At 36.4% G+C, this 25846-nt stretch overlaps 1 protein-coding gene across 10 annotated transcripts in view; it reads right to left on the minus strand.

Moving 5' to 3' along the window:
- Window positions 1-25846, minus strand: part of PTPRD (protein tyrosine phosphatase receptor type D) — a 366746-nt gene that overhangs the window by 42743 nt on the left and 298157 nt on the right. For all 10 annotated transcript variants that reach the window (XM_065046079.1, XM_065046078.1, XM_065046083.1 and 7 more), the window contains 2 exons: window positions 20873-20996; window positions 10676-10851 (listed from right to left, as the gene is read on the minus strand). In XM_065046079.1, coding sequence (XP_064902151.1) covers window positions 10676-10851; window positions 20873-20996 — 300 coding nt within the window. The remainder of the gene's footprint in view (window positions 1-10675; window positions 10852-20872; window positions 20997-25846) is intronic.

A 25846-nucleotide genomic window follows, 5' to 3' on the forward strand; every position in this document is an offset into this window, starting at 1 on the left:
CAAGGTCCTACACCTGAGTTGGGGCAATGCCCGATATCAGTACAGGCTGGGGCATGAAAGGATTGAGAACAGCCCTGCAGAGAAGGACTTTGTGGTGCTAGTGGATGAAAGATTGGACATGAGTTGGCAATGTGCACTTGCAGCCCAGAAGGCCAATTGTATATTGGGCTGCATCAAAAGGAGTGTGGCCAGCAAGTTGAGGGAAGTGATTCTGCCCCTGCAGTACTGCATCCAGCTCTGGAGTCCTCAGTTACAGGAAAGACATGGACCTGTTGGAGAGGGTCCAGAGGAGGCTGCCAAGATAATAAGCAGGCTGGAACACCTCTCATGTGAGAACAGGCTAAGAGAGTTGGGGTTGTTCAGCCTGGAGAAAAGAAGTCTCAATGGAGACCTTATTGTGGCATTTCAGTACTTGAAAAGCACCTGTAAGAAAGATGGGGACAGACTTTTTACCAGGGCCTGTTACGACAGCACAAGAAGAAATGGTTTTATTTAAAAAAGGGGAGGCTCAGGAAAGGCATGTGGAAGAAATTGTTTACAACGTGGGTGGTGAAACAGTGGCACAGGTTGCCCAGAGAGGTGGTAGATGCCCCATCCCTGGAAACATTCAAAGCCAGGCTGGATAGGGCTCTGAGCAACCTGATGCTCATTGCAGGGGGGCTGGACTAGATGAAATTTGAAGGTCTCTTCCAATCCAAACTATTCTATGATTCTATGGTCTTTTCCTCTGCAACTTATATTCACTGCCACCCAATGAGAGCCTTTCTGTGCCACTAACTGCACATGGTTACAGAAAACAGCTTTCATCAATAATTCTATAACATTCTCAAGTCTGTCACTAAAGATGACAAGTTGAATGAAACAGACAAATGAGCATGAAAGAAGTCACTGGTGATTTCAGAATGTTTTTTTTTTTTTAAGAGAAATTCAATTACGATAATGACAACCATACCTTTTACCACTACTTTCACTATCATGACTATAGGTTGCACACTGCCAGACCCACTATATCTGAGATCAGAGCAGCTCTCAAAAGTCTACTAAATGTATTATGAAATCTTTTAAATACAATAGTAGTAGACATAACTAGAAGACCTAACAAATGATATGCATGTTCTCTTAACCTGCTTGTCAAACATGCATACCTTTTCTTCCTCTACATTTCTTCCATGCAGACTATGCAAATCCTTGCTCTTCATGAAAGTACAACATTCACTGAAAGCAAGAAAATGTAAATGCTTTCTTTCCATTAAAAATGAGAAGCATGAGATCACTTCAGACTTGAGGAGTTAAGAAGCTACAGTTTCTAAGAATATTTGTGGATATTCATGCTTCAACAAGTCACAGACACTAGAAAACGTGATGCCATGCATCAACAGAGCTGAAGGAAGTGTATTTCCCTATGAACATATGAATACAAAGATTCCTGACATTCAAGGGTAGAGAAATAATTTTCCAGTATAAAGTTCTATCATTCAGGCTGAAAAGACCCTTCAGGTGTTTCTTAACAGATGAGCCAGCTGTTACAAGCCATCTGAGATTATAAGGATAAAATGCAAACCAAGAAAGAGACAGCGAACTAGTAACAGGCCAACTGATACAGTACGTTCCCTGATGTAAAAACAAAATATGAATTATGCTGAACTTCAAGGCCTTGACATATAAAGATTAGCCTGATTTGATGCTAAAGATCGTAGGCACTGACAGTAGTACATGAGATTGTAATGCAAAATTAAAAAAAAAAATCAGAACACAAACCCACATTTTTTAGACCTTATTTGAACAAAATTTGGTCAAATGTCACTCATTCACTTTTGTCTAACTCTAAATGACAGCTTTAAAATATAAATTCATATTCAGAAATAAACCTGAAAATAAAGGAGTTTTAAGTTTTCTATTTTGCTTTCAGTGAGTCACTGAATTTTGTATGATTCTAAATTCTGACAGAATGGAGCACCCAGCCCCAGGCAGACAGATCTTTCTAAGTCTCACTGGATTTATTCCCAAAACTATCAAACTTTGGTTCTTTGAATCCATTTATTACTACAGAGACAAATCTCAAACATTTGTGTGCCCTCATCTCTAATAACAACCTACAGTAAATATGTACCTGTGAGCACGTAAAGGTAAAGATGTTGATGTTTAATCTGGAGAAAAGGAGGCTCAGAGGAGAACTTATTGCTCCCTACAACTACCTGAAAGGAGGTTGTAGCATGGAGGATATTTCTCTCAAGTAACAAGACAAGAGGAAATGGCCTCAAGTTGCACAAGGAGAGGTTTGGATGGAATATGAGGAGAATCTTCTTCACCAAAAGGGTTGTGAAGCACTGGAACAGGGTGCCCATGGATGTGGTTGACTCATAATCCATGGAGATGTAAAAGACATGCAGATGTGGCAGCTTATGGACATGGTATAAACGTCAAGTTGGCCATGTTAGGTTAACAGTTGGACTTGATGGTCTTAAAGGTCTTTTCCAACCTAAATGATTATAATTCTATGATTCTATAATTGTTGATCCTCATTTGAACTGAGTATTTGGAGTTTAAGAACTAGGCAGAAAATAAGCACTTCAGCAGTGCAATATATTTCTAAGGTCTTGATTACAGTAGCCTTGAAAAAGAAGGTTCAAACAAGATTTGGAAACAATATAAATGAACTTCCTTCAGTTTATTTAATTCCTAACAAAGTCCTCTAGTAAGGCTGCAAATCAATCCTCATTACATCCTTACTTTTTGAAATTTCTGAGATATGATTAGTAGGCTAACGGTTAATACTGAAAGTTAATTGATAATTAAAAAGATAACCCTCAAACTGTTTCCATTCTGATCCTTATGACAGAGTGTGGTATGATTATTACAAAAGGAAACATTAAAAAAAAATCTTGGGTATCTTCAACTATACAGGCCAAGAACAGTTCAAAACTACGTTTCTGGCGTCAATGTGAGATGCCCTTTTGGAAACCTTCCTAATGGCAGGAAATGTAGGGTCTTAGTGAATTCATTCAAAGGATGAATCTGTCAAACAATTAAGTATAGCAAGATTTTCCTGAGTCTTGAAAAGGCTTATATGAATGAAACCGAGAGGAAAAGCGAACAGGCTGACAACTTTTTGCTTCATCCTCTTCCTGTAGTCAGGGCTGATCACTGTGTGCAGCATGAATAATCCCTTCACTGAACAAGATATTACATTACAGTATGAAGAACACATTGAACAATTCACCTTACTATTCAAGTGCTCTAATAAAGATTTTCTATTGTCCATACAAGACAGCTATCTCTTTCAGCTGATATGAATATTATGTAAGAAATCAGTGAAACAAAATAATCAAGAGTGAAACATCAGAGCAACAAAATTCTATTATGTTTTTGGTTCATCAGAAAGCCAGAAGTGAATGGATGAAAAAGCATGAAAAGGAGAAATGGTAAATTTGAGAACATTTTGGAGACCTTAAGAGGTTTAAGTTTGGATTTTGATTTTTGAACGGAACTTCTGACTCACAGTGAGCTTTGTATTGCTAGTTCAATACATGGATAAAATTCTTAATCTCATAAATGCATTTCATACAGTTCTCGTTATATTAAACTGAAAGCTCACCTAGAAGAAACGTGTATTAACAACACGTGCCTTTCAGTAGCCAGCTGTATTCATGAACCTCTTGAGAAAATGGGAAAAGTTTTGTAAATGACGGAAAATATAAACCATAATATTTTATTTCAGAGACATGTATTTGTAGAGCAGATGCATTGTTCACCGTACAAGAGAACTGGTCTTGAGTCTTTCACCAGAATCTGCTAAATAATGAAATGTGGGGTCATTTTTCCTAAACAATACTAAATTGATTCACTCACCTTTTCGAGCCTGAAATTCCTTGGAAGAACTCCCTGCACTGAAGTAATAGGTTGCAGTGCTAAACAAAACATGAACTACCCACTGCATTTGGAAAACAAATATGCTCAATTTTTAATTTTGCAAGGAAGACCTTGTAACTCAAAATGTCAATGGCCATTCTCCCCATGTGGCACAGTCCCTCTGTCTGTATTAAGAGAAGAATTATATGAGGTAGTAAACTACATCTTATCTTAAGCAGAAGCAAATGAGCAAAGCAAATGAAGTCAAATTACAGAGTTACAATACAGTTTTCACTAAACCACTTGCTATACACTTGCCTTGGGCAAATGGCATTTCTGCAAGAACTATCCGTTTATCCCAGCAGGTCAGAGAAACTACTTCATTTCTAGACAGTGAATCATAAAACACAAAACTGGATGGTTGCCTTGAAAAATACTTGTGGCAGTACCAGGTATTGCCACATCATCTCAGGTGAGACTGCTGTAAATAGCTCTTGAAAGCTCACAGTGGAAGAGACTTGCACAATATATCCTACAGAGTTTGCTTCATTCATTATATTATATTTTGGAAGTTCTTTAACAGTTCAAAATAAATCACCTTTGCTGCAAAGCTGATTTCTTCCTCCTAGAGCTCCATAGGCAGCAAACACCGTTGATTGCCACAAAATTTTTAAAAACCTTTCACATGTTGGAAGGCTATTATTTTTTCTCTCACTCTTTTGTATATATGCAACAAATCTAATTATTTCTGAGTTTCCCCATACATCATTTCTCCAAGCTTTGATCATTATTGGTCTCTTTTAGATTATCTGTAATTTATCAATACCTTTTTGCATGGGGCATTCATTCTGTATATCCTCAATTCCAAACGTGTTTAAGCTGAAACAACCAGATATGGCAAGCCAAAAGTACTTTCAGCCTACATAGTGGCATTACAGCACTTCTTTTCATATAAAATTAACCCTGTTTATAGTATGGCATTTCCACGGCTCTTTTGCTGGGTGGCATAATATTTTGAGTTTTAGCTGAGGCGCCTTGGCACAGAACTTCTAATTGTAATGTGCCTAGCAAAAGAAACTTTAAGCTTTATTGGTGAGTGTGGTCTATACCAACATATATCTAGGATTAGATTCTTACCTGACCTAAGTAACTATGACTGACTGCCTTTCAGTGAGAGTTGAGCATGTCCCTGCCCTTGTGCCTCTAAGAATCCTTACATAATGAAACAGCCATATGTTTGAGTTTTACAATTCTGACATGGTAACTGGTGACTCCAGTTCGTACAGTGATGTAGGAATTCTTGGACTGCGGCCATTGCATTCTGTTACAGTGAAAAAAATAAAAAAAAAGAAACCAAAAATCCAAATACCAACAGTACAAACCTACACCTTTTTTACTTTTACTTTTGTAAATCTGGTGAACACATGGCCTACTTGACTTTGGATTTTGTTTTTTTGCCAGTTCTCTCATTCATTCTTCTGACTCATATCTTAGCATGTTTCACTAAAGAAGTGAAATAAAATTCGGATAGTACCTCATTGATATAGAAGTTCTTGGTTTGCCATTAAAATTAGGGAACGAACAATGAAAAAACTGCACATTTAATTATTCTTCAGTAAAACAATTAAATTCAGTATGAAATAATGCCATCTGCAACAAATGTCCTAATATGTCTGCTGAGAGAGATGTTAACTTACCTCTCACCAGATAAAGACATGCATATTTTTCTAGTTGCTGCAAAACATTTTATTTATGTTTTCCTAGGTTTAAATACATATTCCACAACTTAAAAACCCCCAAGTTTTACATACCTGCACTGTCCAATAAAAAAACATCAGTGCAGCTTTTATGCAAAAATCATTGATTTTTTTGTCTAAATACAGTAGAATACAGGTGCACTTGAGAGCATACTGATATAATATGTAATGAATTATTACATGCACGTATTGATAACTCTTCTACTAATATGAATGAAGATATCTAATTGTCACTTATTTTTTATCACTATTTTGACAGGTAATAGCTCTGGTATTACCTGTCAAAACTCATGTAGGAGGAAAGATCTGAAATTTGCTGCTGAAGCCACAACAAATGGAAAATCTGCCTTAATCACAATCACATAGAACTCCGCTGCACAGCCTATATTTGTCTCAAAGATCTCCATGCATTTCATACAGACAATAACAGTTTTCTTTGATTATTACTTACTTACTGCTGTGCAAGTACTATTGTTTTACCTTAGCAGTGAGGTCAGCTACATTAGACATAAGTGCCTACTCTGCCATCAACAGATAAAGATTCATTAAAAATGTTAGAAATTTGTGAATTTAGAAGAATTAAGGGTTCTTCCCAGACATGTCTTTATGGTTCTTTTTGCCTACAGCAAGACTTAGAAATCTTTGGTGGCCAGAAGTCTGTTTCAAAGCTATTATTAGTAAAGAGCTTTCCTGAGTCTCTCAGGTAACAATGATCAGCTGAGAGAACTGAAGTCCAGTGGCTTTTAACTATCCTTGGATGTTCTTATGGAAATGATACAGGACCCATGCAAATAGTTCATTCTATTTCAATACTGGGGAACAAACTCTGAGAGAGGATACATGACTCTTCTACGGGGTTTGTCTCTCCCTCCCACTTCCCAGTGAAAATTCAGGATTCAAGTTGTTAAATTTTGACAAACTAAGGTGATTGTTCTATGCTTATATTTTTATATATTCTTTGCTTACAATATTGATGATGATACCCAGTTCCTGACAGTTAAACGAGTGTCTGGATCAGGCTAACAGAATGGTACAAATGTAGTTTCCTCATGTATTCACTTAGTCATTAGCAAATTTGAATGAAGATGATAGTATCAGTATGAAAACTAAAGCCTTCCTCATCAGTGTAGAAGTCCAGGATCTAGCTCACACTTAAAATAACTGCTAGGGTCATTATCCTGTCATATAGCTTAGACTCAACATTTAGCAATTTTCTCAACACAGAAAACACTGCCAATGAGATTAAGGAGGGAGGTAAGTATTTTCTATCAGTTCCAAAACAACATAGTAAATGTATTCAAAATAAAGAATTATATAGCAAGGAAGGAGATGATTTAATAATTTTTTCATGTGGATGATCCACAACAGTATTCTACCCTGAAGTAGGAGGCAGGACTTTTCCTGTTTCCTGTTTGAGGCAATACTAATTTTTGCTATAAAGTGAGATTCTCTGTCTTCATCTGGTCATTCACATTATTCACTACAGCACACAAGTTCTCAGAAAAGTCAATTAATTCCGAGGACCAGGAAAAAAAAAAAAAAAGAAAGAAAAAGAAAATCTGCACTGCTGTGGGAGGAGTAGAAGACAGAGGAGTATGGAAGAGAGGTATAACACATTAATGCTTTACATGCTTTACAGCTTTCCTTGATGACGCAACTACTTTTACTTGTCTCTAGTTTGCAACCTTCAATATCATTCTTTTATTTCATTTAGATTAAACTCATGTGTGTGAAAAATATGTTACCAACACTGTTCCATGCACTGACAGTGTATATAATCCTTTTTGATACAAATTATGTGCATGGTAGCTGAATGATGGGACTGACTTTCTCTCTCTAGTCTGGTTTAGGTCAAGTGAGATTCAGGTGATGACATTTCATACAAAACCAACAAAGTGTGAAAGGTTATAAGCGAAAGAGCTTCTTTTTTCCTGCAGCTTCCTTTTAGGCAAACAAATGAATAATGAATTCAATGTAACATCTTCATTTGATGTACTCAGCTGTAAAATATGTACATTTGCAAAGCTGGATTTACTCAGACATCTAACACATGCTAATGAACCAACTTTGTTTCGGCAGATGCAATTAAAATCCCCATTTTTATCTATGCAGTCCAGGTTAAAAGGCTGATACCAAGCTGCAGGACTACATAATGAAAAAAGCAAGCTAAACAGAAATGACGACATAGAGATGGAAAGTAGATTAAGTCCCAGAGAGAAAAGATTTTGCCTTGCAGCAGGAATAATGATCAGGCTGCCAAGACACAAAAGCAATCAAAGAGGAATCAAAGGAAAAGGAGAAACAAAATTAGTGAAGATCTTAATCTCTAATGGTATGTAACAGTGTTTGTATTTCATGTTTGAAATTTGACTTGGTCTCTTGCTAGAAGGATATGCTATATAAAAATGAAAGCATGAGAAAAAATAACAATGAAATGTTGCCATCATATTCTTTTCACACACACAATTCCCACTGCTGCCTCACCATCAATATCACTAATTGCATTACATGTACCTACTGTACTAGGAGAAGAGGTAACTGGTATGCTATATCCACAGAGTCACAGACTCTAAGATTGGAGCTCAACTATATACTGTATAGGTACTGTGAGCATCAAACTCACTGGACCCATGAACACAGAATGAGCTGAATTATGCACAAAAAATATGTAAACATAAGCACAGACAATCCATTGACTAGATTGTCTGGTCTCTCATTACAATCAGGGAAGGCATTGCTGCTGAATGCTAATCACTTCTGGAGGTGATTGCTGTTCTGATCGGTGTTTTTTTAGGGTGCAGTCAGCAAAGGCAAGAGTTAGCTTTAAACCCTGCTAGGTAATTATTGGAGAGAATGAGTAGAATTTCATTTAGTTACATCAAAATATCTTCATAGACAGTGGCTTCATAGTCTGCGGCCTGCAGCATTAAGATAAACACACAAGCATTTAAGTACACCACCTGCAATGGGGTGCTTATTAGGGTCAGATTTTTTCTTAGTATTGATGCTATTTAGCAGCTATTTTATTATATAAGAAGCAATTAGTTAAGAAATGCCCAAAATTTAATTTTCTTAATTCCAAACAAGAGCCAGTGCTTAGACTAGACAAGGCTGGTAGACACCAGATAAAATGAAAATTTCTGATAAAATTACCTTCTACTGTGTATTAATTGCCATCAGGTATATAGAGGCAGTGGTGATGATGTAGGCTGAATTTACATGCAGAAAGTGATTCTACAATCAGAATGCTATACACTGCTTGAACTGCAAAAAAACTACTCTGTTTTAAAAAAGTGATAAAATGGTAAAAGTATAAATACATATATATATACTTTGATAAGCCTTCAGAAAGGAATGACTCTTTTCAACAGGTTCATGAAGTTATGTAATCATTGCAATTATATGTATACAAACATGTGAGAAAAACTTCAATGCCAGCACAGTACAGTATTATGCTTTACAGTGCATTCCTCTCTGTTCGAAGCTTACACAAGCAAAAATATTTTCATTTTGAAATGGAGCTGATCCACGAGTTACTGAAATATCAACTGTTATCCAGCTACTCACATAAGATAGTTTTTACTGACTTAAAGCTTTTTGGGATTATAAACCTCTTCTCCTCTGTCACAGTCTCTTTCTTTCTGAACTGTTCTTGATCCTCTGTATTTATGGTACTTTTAACATATATTGCACAGCACCTTAGATACCTCAGCTTTTTGTATTGCTAAGGGCCTTCCACCTGCAATCTTGCAGACTGCCTCCCACCTGCAGCTCCCTACCCCTTCATACAAACTCCCAGGACAGTGTACCCCAGAACACCTGTGGCAGAATTTTTGCTGTGATGCTATTGCTATGGCACATTCCCAGGGCAAGTGATTGCCACTGATGCTGGAATCATCCCTCCCTTCTCCCCTTTCCCCGATTTCTACATGTGATTGTAGCTTCTGGTTTACAGTACAGGACTCACTACTGCATTTGCAGAAAGGTCAGTGATGAACTAGCCATGTCACACTTTCCCCAGCCAAGGTGTGCCCCCATAAACAATAACAGCATCACAAGCAGGAAAAACCCATGAGAAGTCAGAGTGTCTCTTCACACAAAATACAGGCTTATTGTGGGAAAACTATGATGGGGGAACCACCTGTTCTACTGGAGAGGGTGCTGAGAACTGGACACACTTCTTTTTCTGATTGGCAACTGAGAAGGGTTTTTCCCTTTTCTTTTTCTTACCATCATTGTCCTTTTATTCTTTTTTCCTTTCACGCCCTAACCCCTCAATAACATCCACCACTAGAACTGATGAATGCCATCAAATACAGACCTGAAGTAAATCTTCGTGCAACACACAGTGGTCTGTTACTGCTCTTTCCATCACTTTCCTTATTATATAACACAAGAGTATTACTAGTTTTGATTTCCCTTCACATACAGCACATATTAACCAGTTCTATTATTAGAATACAACTCTGATGTTTTAGTACTTTACTAATTTTACTTTGCCCTGTAAAAATGAATTTGAAATATCACAGATAATTTTATATTCTATTACTGTATGTGCTGTTGTAGAGTTTTATTAGGACTAAGCAAGCGCTTAGCATGAGCATGGGCAAATCCAAATCTTCACTTACCTTGAATAATGTTTAATCTATACCATATAAACCAAAAATTGAATTCTGCTGACATACATTAACTTCCTCATGACAGTATGTTACAGTCATATTCTTGATACTACAAAGGAAGTAACACTTTCAATTCTAATATTTCCAGTAAGACAGAAACAGAAAAAAAAAAATCACTGTGGATCAAGAGATTGAAAGTCTTTTAGAGTATAAAAACCCCTACAAAATAATTGGTGTGACTTGGTTATTTCACAGGGGAACTAATGTTTCCTGTATAAGTGTTTTTCACAGTATGGGCACTTTTAACTGTTGGAAACCTAAAAAATCCAGTTACGCATATACAGAAGGCAGACAAGCATACATGAAAGAACCAAAAATCTTATATAAACGATTACTCGAGTACATTATTATTAACATTGTATTTTGCTGCATATGATACACTTTCCTTACCCTGGATCTCTCCTCTAGTTTTGTCATCATGACAACAGTAGCACCTCGTTGCTCCCACATCATTCTCCAGAAGTCACCAAAGGTTTCTGGCAATGCTCCCTGTGTTGCTATATAAGCATTCTGCTTTCTGTATCCATCTATGTAGTTGGCATTGATATAGTCACTGCCTGGTATGCCTGCAAAGAGAGAAGAGTGAAAACATAGGGCAGCACTTTTGTTCTGTCCTATTGTACAAAACCAAATAATGCTGCGGCACAGCTGGACCAGTGAATCTTCACTTACTCCATGCCAAGTAGTACATGGGTACATGCAAGTGAGTTTATGCTGTTTGTGGAGCCAAGGGGTATGATGGCCTGTCTGGGAACTACCATCCTTTTGAAACAAAGGACTCAGTGTCATAAGGAAGTACAAGAGAAGCCTGAAAATCTGTAGCAGATGGAGAGACCTGGGAGTGGAAACAGCCACATTTAAAAGCTGGTCCGACACTGCCTGCAGTCACTCACCAGCATGGCAACCACTGCCTGGATCAGACAGGCTAGCCTCCCCAATAGGTGCCCTGAGGAGGCTTCATTTAACACCCTCATTGGGCTCACTGCATTTCTTATAAATATAGAAAGAGGGCTGTCAGGCTGTTGATAATACTGCTATGTTCATTTATTCCATTTAATGGAAAGCTAACTATGAGCTTTATTTTAACAAAACACATGTAAGTCAGGTTTAAGAAACAGTGGAATCTGCTACATGGTATGTACCTGAAGTAAAAACCTCTACAAGCCTGAATAAAAATTCAACACATGAAAAGAAGGCAGAGTCCAAGACCTACACTGTTAATTGTTCAAGGCTTAGGAATTTTGGACAAAATGTAGAGAGGGACTTTGGGTGTGTCTACCAGACAGATGCCCATGCTTTGAGCCACATGGAAGTGATCCAACTCCTAACTGGAAACAGTTCAACTGAGGCTGTGCAGTGCCATGTCTGTACTGAGATCTGGACCATGACATGCTGCCTGACAAGGTTGAGGGGGAGTTTTGGCTGTAGTGAAGATTGCGATGGAAGCCACACTCACAGAAAGGGGTAAATATAGACATACAGGTGTCAGTCCTGTCCCTTGTGGATTCAGCAGTGCAGTGTCCAGCTTTTAACTCAGACTATGTACATGTTGGAAGACAAAGCATGGCAGGCACCAGTTTTGATGTCACTGGTGTTTTTTTTTAACTGATGACTTGTGGAAGAAAAGATACTCATGTGAGATGTCAGTGCTGGCAGGATGGCAAAGCAGTGTTTCCAACATTACTGGACTGTTGAACATGGCGTGTTCCCCAGAACAGCTAGCTGAAATACAGAACTGTGCATCATAATAAAGTGATACAATAAGTTTGTTAAAGCAATTAACAGAAGTTAATTCTTCTTGGAATAGAAATGAATTATTTATGTTTACACAGCCAATCTGCCATGCCCAAGTCTATAAACCCGGGTTAAGGTGCAGGTTCCAGAAACTGTTTCACAAGACAGTCAAGGTGATACAAGCTCCCTGGCTTATTCAAAACTGTGACTATTTTCACTCCACAGAGCAACAGAGTTTTATTTCTTTGGCCATGAAGCACAATAAATTATCAAATAAATATAAATAAATGTTTCTCAAGCTTTCTGTCAGAAACAGAACCTCCAAATCTGCTCCGATGTGCTATTTCCTGCTGGTGATCCCAAACCAGGAATTATGTCCTGCATGCATATTCCTGTCTTTCCTGACAATCAGTGACATACATTTGAAGATATGTTCCAAAATAATATGAATTTGAATAGAAGGCAGAGGTATTTCTTTAACACTTCGTTTGTTTTTAACCACAATTTCAAGAGCTTCTCTACTCATAAGCTTAGTGTTTCATTCCACTACTTAGTAATGAACAAACCCACTGATCAACTGTGACACTAATTAAGACCCAACATAGTCTTGAAATTATTCAGATTATGGGTTACTGCAGCTGTAGTCTGGTATAAAATTTTGCCTTTATGCCCAAGAAAGCGTAATAGATTTTCTTCTTTTGTATGTTCAAATTATATTTAAATAGAAATTTTAATTTGATTTGACTTTCTGTACAATTAAAGGAAAAATCTGACAATATTTAAGGGAAGGAAAGAGTGTGTAACTTCAGGGCACAAGAGAAGCAGCAAATGGCACTCCTCAGGCAAGATGCATGGATAGACACAGGAAGATTGGCTGACTACAATTAGAACTGATTGGAAGTCTCTTCTGGGAGGAAAACAGAACAAAATAAAAAATCTTTAAAACCTGCATAGTCTATAGCTGAAAAACATTATTTCCCTCCGTGAGAGGCAGAAATTAGAGTTCAAAAACATCACTCTTATAGACTTGAAACTCTTTTACATGTCACTTCTTGTTGTGGATATTGGAATTAATGACTTAGAAAATACAATTGCTATGCACAATGCCGTATTTTCTTCCTTTATCAAGATAATAAAATGTTTTTGGACAAACAGATGAGAAAGAAAAATGAAGCCAACAGAAGAAATCTACACCAACTGGGTATTATTACCAAAGGAACTAAGAAAGCTGGTATGAAATGTTTTCTGCATAAATTAGAAATACATTATGATGCCTGGTATCAAACTTTGAAGCATATGTTATAAATAAAAGCCTGAGGTAAAAAATGAAAAACAACACTTTGTAAAGCGGTTAAATGATCTTCTGGGAAAGCTGTCCTCTGCACAAACTCAGTGTGAAAATTCAACATGAGAAGTACTGCAAACAAATTTTGGAAGCCAATCCTAGCACCTGACATAAAAAAAACATAATGTCTAAAATTGGAAGTATTCTTTTTGCTTACTAACTTGTATGAAATTTATCCATAACTAATATTAAATACATAACTTCTAAATTAAATAAACTCTAATTCTTTAAACTAAAATGAAGAAAAGCTAGTTCCTAGATTATACCTTCCTTGATCACAGAGGCAATCAAGAAATAATTAACAATTACTGATATCTGCAAAGAGGATTTATTCCCAGCCAGGTTAAAGGGAAATTTCCACTCTATTTCTCTACTGGCCTTTTGTCAAGAGGACATAAAAAAATCCTGTATGTTCTTCAGCCAAGAAAATCCTTTTAGAAGGCAACTCAGCCTCATGGTACATGGAAGGATGTGGCTGCGATATGGACGGGAAAGTCCATTTTCCACAGGACCTGAGCTACTGTTAGTAACTTAACTAATGCAGTTTCGCAAAAGACTAGATAGCGGTCCAACATTTTGTACTGCGAGAAGATTTTTATCAAAGGTTTATCTCTAACAGAATACAGTACTCTACAGGGTTGTATCACTATTGAGATCAACAGAACAATAGGATTCACAATGCTCAGTTCCACTGTCTCTCTCACCCACAGTATCCATTAGGTTTTCGTTGTTCTTCATTTATTCTCATAGTCCCTTCAAGTGTCGCACTCACTTCTCACACTGAGTCTCTTTCATTACTGCTTTCAAGCACTACCTCAGTTTTGCATCCTGTTCCAAAATCCTTTTGTATTCTGTAATATCACTTTCCCACTCTCACTTTCTACCTCCCGCTTTGCCACACCAGTTTTTGCTTCATAAGCTATGTTCCCACAATGCATAAAAGACCTCTAAGGAAAGTGCCTTATCATAAGAGGCCTAATGAAGTGTGTGCAGTTTAAAAATAACATACGCAAAACCTGAACATCTGCAAATATCTACACTGTCCAAGCATAAAAAATTATCAAAGGCAAATAAATCTAAATATTAAAATGTCACTCTCTGTGATGACTTTTCTGGCCATAACTTCATTCTGAGCTGAGAAGACTGAACAATTCTCTGTCAAGTCTAATAGCACAAAACCAATCAAATGACAACTAGTTTGACTGCACTACAATGAAATCCTGCAAACCTTTGTTCGCTGCCATAGCTTGAAGGCAACATACCCACAAGCACAGCAGCAATTGCCATAATTACTTAAATTTGGATTTAATAGTTAAAAGAGGTCAGTTGTTCTGTAAAAATATGGGTCAAGAAGGGGACAAAGCAACAAAATTCCGCCTTCAGTAATACTGGTATGAACTTTAGCTAAGGCTATGTGTATCAGTCACGTTTACTGCAGACTTAGGATGGCGTACCTGAAATGTAAATTTAGGGTAATCCATGCAGTATAACCTGGCTTTTAAAGGTTCCATGAGGGTAGAAACACAGTTTCTGCACAAAAAGACAGCTAAAGACTACGCTACCAGATTGTAATACCACCGTAACTATTTTCTAGTAGCCTTTTCAACTATGGTGATGAATGAACAAAGTCTGCAATCTCCTTATTCTGGCAGAGAGGAAATGGGCACAATGAGCAAAGAATCAGATCAGTAGTTGAGCATAAAAGACATCCCATTTTCAAATAAGAGAAAAAAACAGTCCAGCTTTTACAGAATAAGAGTGAATAAGCAATGAAACAAAATTAGTCAATGCCACAATTAAAGTGCAAAAGATTAAAAAAAAATCCCGGTTATGCTAACACTGTACTCATGAACTGAGATGACAGCACAGCTTGCTGCAACATACACTTGGATCCACAAGGCTAATAACATAGACCACAGAATTACTCACTTGATTTCCTGAAGACAGTTATAATCTTAAACAGCTTTAATTAGACTTCACATTTTATTCACAAACTGAAATCAAATCATGAAATTATTTCAAGCCTTTACAAAGAGTAAGTACTGAACAATCTTTCTATTTAAAACAAATTAAACCACAATCCTTTGTTTCTGCGCTGCAGACCTAAGAGATGTGCTGTTAGTCATAAAAAGTGTGAGGCAAAAGGATTAAATTCTGTCATGCTTGTAAACAAGTTGGAAACATGTAATGATGAACTCAAAATGCTGAGGAAGCTGTACTATTGGATTTAAATCAATGACTGATGTTTTGAACCATGTCAGAGCAAAATTAACTAAGGCAGCTACTAGGTGCCAATGACAGCTGTTTATGTGGAAGTTTTTTGTAACATAAAATCTACACAGTTAAGGACACAAACTTGAGCACAAATCTGTACTGCAAGAACTCACTGAAAAATGAAGCAGAACAAGACAAACGAAGTTATTTGTAGTAATGAATGCTGGTAAAATGAAGGCTTTTTACAAAGACTGAGGAAAATTCACTACATAACTGCCTAAGAAAGCAAGGGAAGAAAAATAAATGACAGAAAAAGAAAACTTATAGATTGATGGATTGTGGATGGACTGTTAGGGGTAGGAGAGTGTGGTGAAAAGTAAAAGAATGAAAGATATAGAGTCTCACAGTAAAATGTTGATTTATAAAGAATTATGGAAGGAAGGCAATGTCAAAAAAGGGGGCAGGCAGAAGAAGCAGAATTACGCAGGACAAAAAAGGGACTGTGTAGAGGACAGAAGACAAATATTTCAAAGGAAACAAAAAAAGGCAACAAAAATCCAAAAAAGGTGAAATATAGGGATGGAAACTAAGAACTAGGAGCTGTAGAAGATCTGCTGGCAAGATGAGAAATTTGAAAGATGAGTAGCAGAAAACCAGGTTGGGAAACAGGATGAGTTCTGTTAAGTAAAAGGAAGAAAGCATGGATTTGTTTTGTTTTAAAAGCTGGCTAGTTTTAAGAAAGGGTACAGAATGAAAGTAAATTAATTGTTCAGTGCACTTCCTCAGAGACACAGATAACAGCATTATGCCAGCATACTGGCTATGATACATTGAGATAGCAATGTGTTGCACGATAGCGAAAACCACATACCAAAATCGAACATGAAGTCAATCATACTGTGATTTTGTACAACTGTCTGAAACTTGATTTAGTGATTCTCCAACTCTTGAGGACTAACATCAAAGTTATCTGTCAAATGTGTTTTTTTTTTAATGGAAATATTGTTTTATACCTCTAACTGATGCCCTTAAAGGGCCGATGAGTGCCTGTAGTAATATGAAATGAAATGATCTCTGGTTTGATAATTCCTACAAAAAACAGTTTTAGTATGATAGTGCACAGTAAATTCTGAGGTGCCAAATCTTTGCTAGACATTCAAGCATAAAGCCACTGGATGTTTTGCCAAATCTTTCCCTCACGGACACTGTGAATATGTATACCAGAAAAAGTCAGAATTATTCTAAACTTATTTTAAGGGTATCATGAATGACATCATTTTTGTTGTTAAAAATTACAACAGCACGAGTAAATCCGTAGGCCAAAATTGTTATACCCCTACAACTTGTCTTGGCATTGTTGTTGAGATCGCCAGTATGAAGTCTACTCTACGAATTCTGCTTCATAGCGACTTCAACACCATGAAGTCTGCTTCACTGATCTTTCCCTTACCTCATCATTGAAACACTTCTGTGATTTTAAGGCACTCAAGGCTTGCAGGGGGAGGGGCATACAACTACTCTAAGTCTGTAGTTATATACTGTTTGCAGAATGAAACACAAATGCAATGTGAGAGAGCGCAAATAATTTGAAGAGTCCATGGCTGTTCAGTAGATATTCAAGAATTTAAATTAACCAGAATACTTTATAAATCTAAAGACGATGGCCTACACACTGGATGATAATTTACCGATAACTGGCAAGCAGATAAATAAGAATATTAACAGTTGCTTGCCTTTTTCTTTCCTGACCATTTATATTACAGAGACTTCTAGCTTTAGAAGCATTTTAAAGCCACTAAATTTCCCATCAAAGAAAAATTGCACTCCTGAAATATGATATTTTTTTTTTTTTTTTAATCACTAGCATTATGCAAATCCATGCTACATATGGCGGACTTTTAGTCCTGGATGACTCCTGAAATGACTGACAAAACTTGAAAATGCAGAATGTTTAATTATTTTTTTCTGAGTGTTGGAGCTTAAGATCACAGACCTGTCTGGTTTACCTTGATCGATTTCTCTTTTAATCAGTAAATTCTGCCCTCAAATCCATTTAGATGAATACAATAAAATTCAGTAAATTATAACATTCTTTCATTATACTGTAAGATTCCAAGTGTCCCTCTCAGACACATCAAAAGACAGCACAAACATGAGTGATGAGATTTCAAAAATGTGGGAACAAGATTTTTCAAAGTAATATTTTCTTTTAGGTGGAAATTCTAATTAACACAAGTAATATTAGTTTTCCTTCCAAAGGGACATCTAATGTAATAAGACTAAAACAGTGATGAGTTTAATAACATAAAAATACCTATTGCAAAATGAGCAATTACATTGTGAAACTCCATGCTACATACAATTACAGAGGCCAAGAATGCAGTGGGGATTCACAACCAGGTCTGAACACGTGTAACAAGAGTTATAAAAGGTACGAGAATAAACACTTCAAGAGTGTTACTAAGCTTTGTGTGTCAGGGCTAATGCATTTTTTAACAACTTGACATTATCAACGGGTGGAAAGAAGTAATTTCAAATCTCTACTCTATAGTTCTTAGAAATTTCTAGGAAGTGCTTCCTATGGGCTAGTCAGACGGGTAAATGAAAAAAACAGCTTCACGCCACTTCCTAGAGTAGCAATTACAGCATTCTACGTTTGTGCAACACTGTCAAGAAGCTAAATGTCCATCAGTGCAGGATTAGTTTGGCAGATGGTTAGTTTCTTTTACATATATATTTTCTCTTAAATAGGGAACAAGCATCTAGGTGTAGGCTGGAGTTTTTAATCTTAGAAAGAGCACAGGTATTATTCAAATCTCACGGATAACATTAGTCTTCTTAAGGCTACCAAACAATTGCAGAAAAGGCCTATATGTAAAATCCAACCGAATATTCTCCACATAGTTCTAAAAAAATATAATGTAGTTCAAATTAAGATCCTGATCAACTTGTATAGTAGCATAGGTAAAGGAGAAGTTTTTTTAAAAAATAATATTCAAAGTAATGATTTCCCTGGTAGCATAAAAACAAACAGTTCTCCGCTAATTAAAATGCTAGGCAGACTGCATGTTTTCATTGGAAGAGTATTTACTTGAAACTTGAAAGAGAAACACTTATTACCAAAGGCTAAGTATTACACTTATGAAGGTGCATGCAAGAAATTTCAGAAACACAATCATGTAAAACCCAGGGGAAAAAAAATAAAAGGATAACTAAATACTGATTTATTACTGTTTTCAAGACAAATTATCATAGCATAAAAAGGCATATAATATTTTATTTATGTTGCTTTTTTCACCATAAAATGAAGACAAAAAAAATACTTAAAATTATGCAAATCACCCAATGGGTCAAAATTCCATTTGTGGTTTTACATGAAACACTGGTATTTCAAAGGGCTATATATTTTGATTTGTTTAGGGTCACTGACTATTATACAGTTAGAAATTTTAGCCTTGTCATGGTACTACTACCTTAAAAAAAGGAATCAAGAATTACAGTGTAACTGTATATTGTCCCTGCTCCTTTAAATACTCAGTCCTTTCCTACAGAGACAATGTAGTTTTTTTTCATATTTTTACTATTTATTATTTTTAAAAGTAGTCTCATGTACTGTGTAATTTGAGATTTTTAATTATTTTGACTAACATTTTCTGTTGTGCCTCTTAAGTTTTCTTCCATTCTCTGAATATGCAAATCTTATTTCATGGGTCATTTACATGAAGGGGAACCTGGCAGAACTTTCTAATCCATGATGTCTACCTTATAAGGTAACAAATAAATTTATTTACAATTAGATTTTTTTTTCCTGTCCTTCTTCCTCCCATTCCACTGTTTTTTTTCCAAACAAAATCTTGTGAAAATCTTGAGTCTTCTGTCACGCAGACTCATTTCTGAGTTAAACATTTCCTTCCAAATAGCTTTATGTAACAACTCAGAATGGCTATCTAATTGCTGTTTCTGGCCTTTCCTGACCATGTCTTTTGTTTGGACCAGTGACACAGAAAGGGATCTTTTTCTTGAATTATGTCAAATATAATGCTAGTTACAAAATCCTCCCTTCACTGTTGAGACAGTTAGTTCCACCACGTAGTGGCAGGTTTCTATGCAGCTATATTCTTCTACAAGGCAAAGTGAAAAATTCTAAGTGATGTTACAAAATTCTTGTCAGAACTGCTATATGAGCCTCTGAGGTGGAACAAACATAAGCAGATTACCATATGCAAATTTTTCAAGGAAATAATTTAAATTTTATTATACATTTGAGAAGCTCTTATCTGTGTTATCAAAGCTCATGGCATCCAGCTGCAATAAAAAAGTGAAAATCTAAACTTCAATCAGTGGGATTGACTTTGTCTTCACAAAACAGCTAATATTAAAATGGATTACACCAAAAAATATTGTCCCTACTGTATCCAGTATCTTCAGGTCTGGAGTAGCCCAGTATAAGAAGCTGTTTATAACTGCAAATTAAAACATCTTGTAGTTTAACTTGTATTACGTTAGGACTGAAATAACTATGACCTTGAATACAGTTTTCCACATTCTACGTATCATATGCAAGCGCTGTCAGAGTTACTAATGGTAAATTTTATTTTCATTTAATTTGTTTCAATTAAATATATAATCAACTATATTCTGACAATCATTCATCCCTGACTCAAAAATACAGAATAAACTAAAAACGGGTCTTCATCTCAGGAAGCAGGTTAATGGTAATATACAACTGGTAAGAAAAGAAATCCTCTTTGACACAACCAGTGCTTCACATTGCTTTAGCACTTTGTAAAAGAGATACAATACACAGGGCTGACCACTTGGACACTCTGCTTAAGTTAAAACTCTAAAATGTTCAAGTTTTTGGAAAGCTTTTTGACAAAGAAACATATAATTAAGAGCTCTTGTCATACCTCTTTTGGCAGTGAAATACTGAAGTTCCAGCAACGTCTGCATGTGGGCATTTGTTTAAATACTCATTTAATATTCAGATTGCAAATGGAAAATATAAAAATGGAAGTTTTAACAGAGAGTTCTCAATATTCTTTACTTTAGATAACACACTGGAGTATACATAGGGATCTGATGCATTCACTGCTATATGTGACCTTGTGTCAATTTTAGTTCATTTTCATAATGAATTACTGAGAATTAACATCAGGAAAGTACTGTCATTATAGGAATTTACCACAAGTACTTTACTTAACAATTCTTTATATAACTATGCAAAGATATGAGGAGGTAAGATTATACTGGATTTTAGGTTTTAATTAATTTAAGCTTAAAGGTCTCCTTACCTTCTATTGCTGAGAGTAGAACACGAGAATGGTCATATGCAATTACATTCGCATATCTATTCTTTGGTTTGTTTACTTCCAGGTTAGAGTGTTCCCATGTGAACTGCTGACCAGGATCGATAGACTTCAAGAAAGAAAGAGAAGAAAATGAAATTTTCAGCTAAGGAGTATGTATTTCTTGTATTTATAATTATTACAAACCATATGCTTTCATAGTTTACTCTGGAAACACTTTGCTTCTGGAAAGAAATTATTACTTTGAAACACATCGTAACATATTACATAAAGCCTTTTGTATTTATGCATCTGAAATTTCCATCAGGAATTTAAACCATAGACTTCACGAATCCACACTTTCTCTCCAGAAAAGCAAGTTTATGGTATCCACCTTTTATCTTTTCCCTCAGTTTGGCCAGTCAGGGGTTCTAGCATAACACAGAATGATAAAAATGTCAGAAATCTCAAAAACACTGGGATGAAGGAGAACAAATATTACAGTCTTTCCCTATTACTAAATGTACATGTTGAAACAATTCAGTATCCTTTTTACTAAATAAACTCTGAATGCTCCTGAAGAAGTTTTCCAGAAGAAAAATAATGTTGCTTCCAGAAGAAATATAATGTTGTTTCTCTTCTTTCACTTTGATGACAGGCCAACACATGATACCAGTGTTGCTCAGGGAACAAACAGCATATCATCCAGGGACAGCATAAAGAGACTTGATTTTTATTTCCTTGAGTCATAAATAAGAGAGCAATTCAGGCATATTTAATTTTTTAATGATCTCTTATTTATACATATAACTGTATATGGTCCTAGAATCACTGTTTATTTCCTGCTTCCTTCATGTTCCACGGAGGTACTGAAGCATGTTGCACATTCCTTCACCCTTCATCAGTAGGAAGACTCCAGGCTCTACCACTTACTTTTACCTCTATGGTTGAGGTATACATACAACTGTGTAAATACAAAATACGTAACAAGTAACACTTGCTTATGCCCACTATGGTAGTGGCTGTATGAAAGGTCATCTCATACTAAGAAGTCATGATTAATCATGTATTGTTTTACTTTCCCTTTCTGTAACATTGGAGACCTTAAAATCATTTCATCCATGTGTATATGCAAGCCAGGTTTGCGGCTCATGTCCTTTGCCTAATCCTAGTATCAATCAGCAGCTCCCTATGCCAGGCTGCTGTAAATTATAAAAACTAATGACACAGGTAAGCCTTGATGGGGCAGTTTTCCAACACTGTGATCCCCTTCAATGACTAGATCAGCAACAAAACACAAGTTGGAAGCTCCATACTGCCTCTACAGCATCAACCCACTACTTTTACATTCCTTATGCTGGCTCCTCCCAGGGTTGCAACAGCTGTGACTACATTTTATGTTAATGGAAATGAAATATGACCTGTAATATATTAGAGTAGGTATTATCAGACAATGAACATGTGTGAAAATAATTAATGTGATCTATTAGGATTTATTCCTTAGATTAATAATCACTACTTGGACAGTGAGAAATCTGTTTCATTCTTATGCATTTTTACATATACTATTTATTTATGTAACATCCAGAGAATGGCTGTGCTTCTTTCTTGAGATTATTCTAAATAAAGAAACCATTTTGCCTGGCTCCCTGATAAGGGAGGCCTTCAAATACTCCAGCATTTCTGATTAGGAAACCAAGTCCCACTACCTTATCCTATCTACTAACACCCTAGACTAAATAAACTTTCATAACAGTTGCCAGCTAATTTTCCTGAATTTTGTTACCTTTCATTACAGTTCTCTGGAACTAGGTCTGGCTGAGCTCCTCTGCATAACTTAGCTGAGATCTGCTGAGCAGAGGAGTGTGATGATTTGGGCTCTGGCCCACCCTTTGCATACTGCTTTACCACAATAGTTGAGGCAGAGTGTGTGGCAGCTCCTCCTTCAAAAGCAAATGAAATGGGACTTTTTAGAGGAATGAGGAAGAAATGAACTGTTTGGGAGCATGATGAAGGCCATGAAGATTTTAGTTGTGGTTTGGACTAACTTTTAAACTAAAAGAGGAGAGATTCATGCTACAAATGAGGAAGAAACATTTTACAATGAGGGTGGTGAAACACTGACACAGGTTGCCCAGAGAGGTGGTGGGTGCCCCATCCCTGGAAAGATTCAGGGCCAGGCTTGTGGTGGCTCTGAGCCACTTGACCTAATTGAAAAGGGGTTGGACTAGATGTCCTTCAGAGGTCCGTTCCAACCCAAACTGTTCTAGGATTCCATTACTCTATGATTAGGCCACTTGTGAAAGTAGACATCACTTCTGTGCTGTGCTTATTGCATAAACATAGCATCCTGACCCTTCCAATATTAGGGTTTGGTCCTTCTCTGACCAAAACATTACTTTTTTGACTACATAATGAATTTCACAGCAATGTTTTCCCATCCTCTGAGATGGATGGCTCATAGAATTTTAAGCAGGTAAGCCTTGCTTTATTTCTAAAAACACAGATTTTACTGCTAAGTGCTATTTATTTCACCTGAAGTGAGGGGAAAAAAATTGGACACACTTCCATCACCACTGGCAAGAGAGAAGTCTCATACATATATATTTAATTTAAGACATGTAATATACCTCTTCATCAGCTGACAAGAAATTCATCTACATCATATGACTTGAAAAGCAATCAAATTTACATAATGACTTCTCTCAGTAAGAATCTCCCCTCTTTTCTTTTTTGAGTGAATGGAGGGAAATAACTTGTACATGGTGCTTGCAGGCCAAGTTTTCAGTACTTTAGAAAGTAATTAGTATGTGTTTAGCTCAGAACTCTAGTACTAATTTGGAACATAAACACAGTAATTTCAAAATAAACATCTACACTATCTGTGACTACCTAGTCAGAATTTTTTGATAGCCATATATATAAACATGACAGCTGCATCCCACTGCCCCAGAACGGGGCAATACTGCTCTGCATTTTTCTAGACACGTAACTGAAAGAGACTTTCTGCCCGATCTTTAAGGTTTTTAGCTACAGTTCACAAATATTCTGGAAATTACTCCACAATATAAGATGTCACATATGTTTCTCTTCAAACTTGACAAGAAAACTGGAAAATAACAGAACAAACTGGCTGACTAACATGCTGATAGTTTTGAGCCTGGACTGCAGGACTTGGGCTTTACCCTATAAAAAATAAAACGGACGTACACATATTAAAAAAACCAAACCAAACCAAAAAACCAAACACATAGGCTATCTATTCATAATTACAATTATTTGCAAACACAAAGTTCAAGGTGCATTTCTGCATACAGAGTTACACTTAGAAAATTATGGTCTAAGTAGATTCTTACCCATTATGAGAGCTTCAGCTCTATATTATACCTACAGTTAATGTGAATTTATAGATTATGCTGATACTTTACATTTACAGCTTAGCTTGAACTGTTCAGTATTCTTCTTCCCATTTTCATTCCTTACTGTTTAAGCGATCTAAACCTTCTTTTCAATACCAAGAAAAAAATCAAACAGCAGCTTTCTGTGTAATCTATTTGTAGAAGTAAATGAGGATATGTTCATCACAGCAGCACATGACATTCCCCGTTCACTTCTTTGTATGATGTATGGCCAGATGGTGTAATTCAGTGATTAATATTTAGGCCCACATGCAGACATAGTTAACATAAATTATGTCAAAACCAGGCAAATGGACTGAACTTTAATCGTTCCTGTTTTTCTCACCAATCTGAACCACTCTGTGGCCTTACCATCCTCCCACAAAACACTGTTTTGGCAAAAGAAAGTTAATCTATATTTCCTCAGACATAATAGCCACTCTGAAACACAGAGTAGAGTGGTATTGGCAGACACATTTCAGAAGTGTGAAAGACCAATAACTCATGAATAACAAGTCTGTACTAACAGTTTTAATGAGTGTTTTAATGGTTTAATGGATGGTACTTTAAAAGGATTTCTAGTATATTCATTCTGAAAGCTTGCCTTCAATAAAGCTGTCATTAAGAAAGAACTGGATTTCTTCATAGCATAACTGTGTAGTATGGGTGCTTTGTGCAAAAGAAAAAAAGATATCTGTAATACTGCTATTAACCTCCCATGCTTTGACTAATCTTTCAGCTATTGTGTTCTAGATGGCTGGCTGCCGAAAAAAGTCTGATCCGTTACTCTGAAAAGACTTGAGCAATATTTACTAGTACGATACAGTTTTCACAAAATAATTCTTTGACTATGAATCATGGTAACTAAAAAGTGTTTCCAAAATAATTTCAAACAACCCCTCTCCAATAAACTCTGTACCTCCTCATTGTGATGTTTTCCTTTCTGCTACTTAAACAGGAGGCAAACGTTCCCTACTGTGATCCTGAATCTGTCAAGAGTATACCCTGGTACACTACCAGGGAATACATGAGTATGACAAAATGCCACCCTTCTGGTGTAAGCTGACATATATCTGCCTGCCCTGCAACAGAGCTCTACTAAGGGTCACTAACTATGCCAACAAATTAAGAGCCAGCAGGTTTGAGTCTTTGTGAGTCATGGGGATTATGAGTTAGTGCACAGGTTTCACAAGCCCAGAAGGGCATGTCCTGTAAAGAATTTCTCAGTACTGTAGGCACTGTGTTTGAGGCCCAAATTAAATCACCTAAACGCACTGGGTCATGGAGAAACCTAAGAGCAGACAGAGGAAGAAGAATGAAGAAGATAAATTTGAGAGGATGTCAATGCAGATAGACTCTGCACAACTGGAGAAAGCAGTCAGCTACCCATAAAAATGAACAATTTGACCCTCATACCAATGTCAGTGACTGCGATGAGAATTTCATATCATAGTTGATGAATCTATAATAGGATGCTATTGTATTATGCAGGAAACTTGCTAATAGAATGAGATTTACATACTGCATTACCAAAACATGAATGCGAGATGCATGAACATTAATACACAATCACAGCAGCTTG

The sequence above is a fragment of the Columba livia genome, chromosome Z (assembly GCF_036013475.1).
Source record: "Columba livia isolate bColLiv1 breed racing homer chromosome Z, bColLiv1.pat.W.v2, whole genome shotgun sequence".
Taxonomy (NCBI): Eukaryota; Metazoa; Chordata; class Aves; order Columbiformes; family Columbidae; genus Columba; species Columba livia.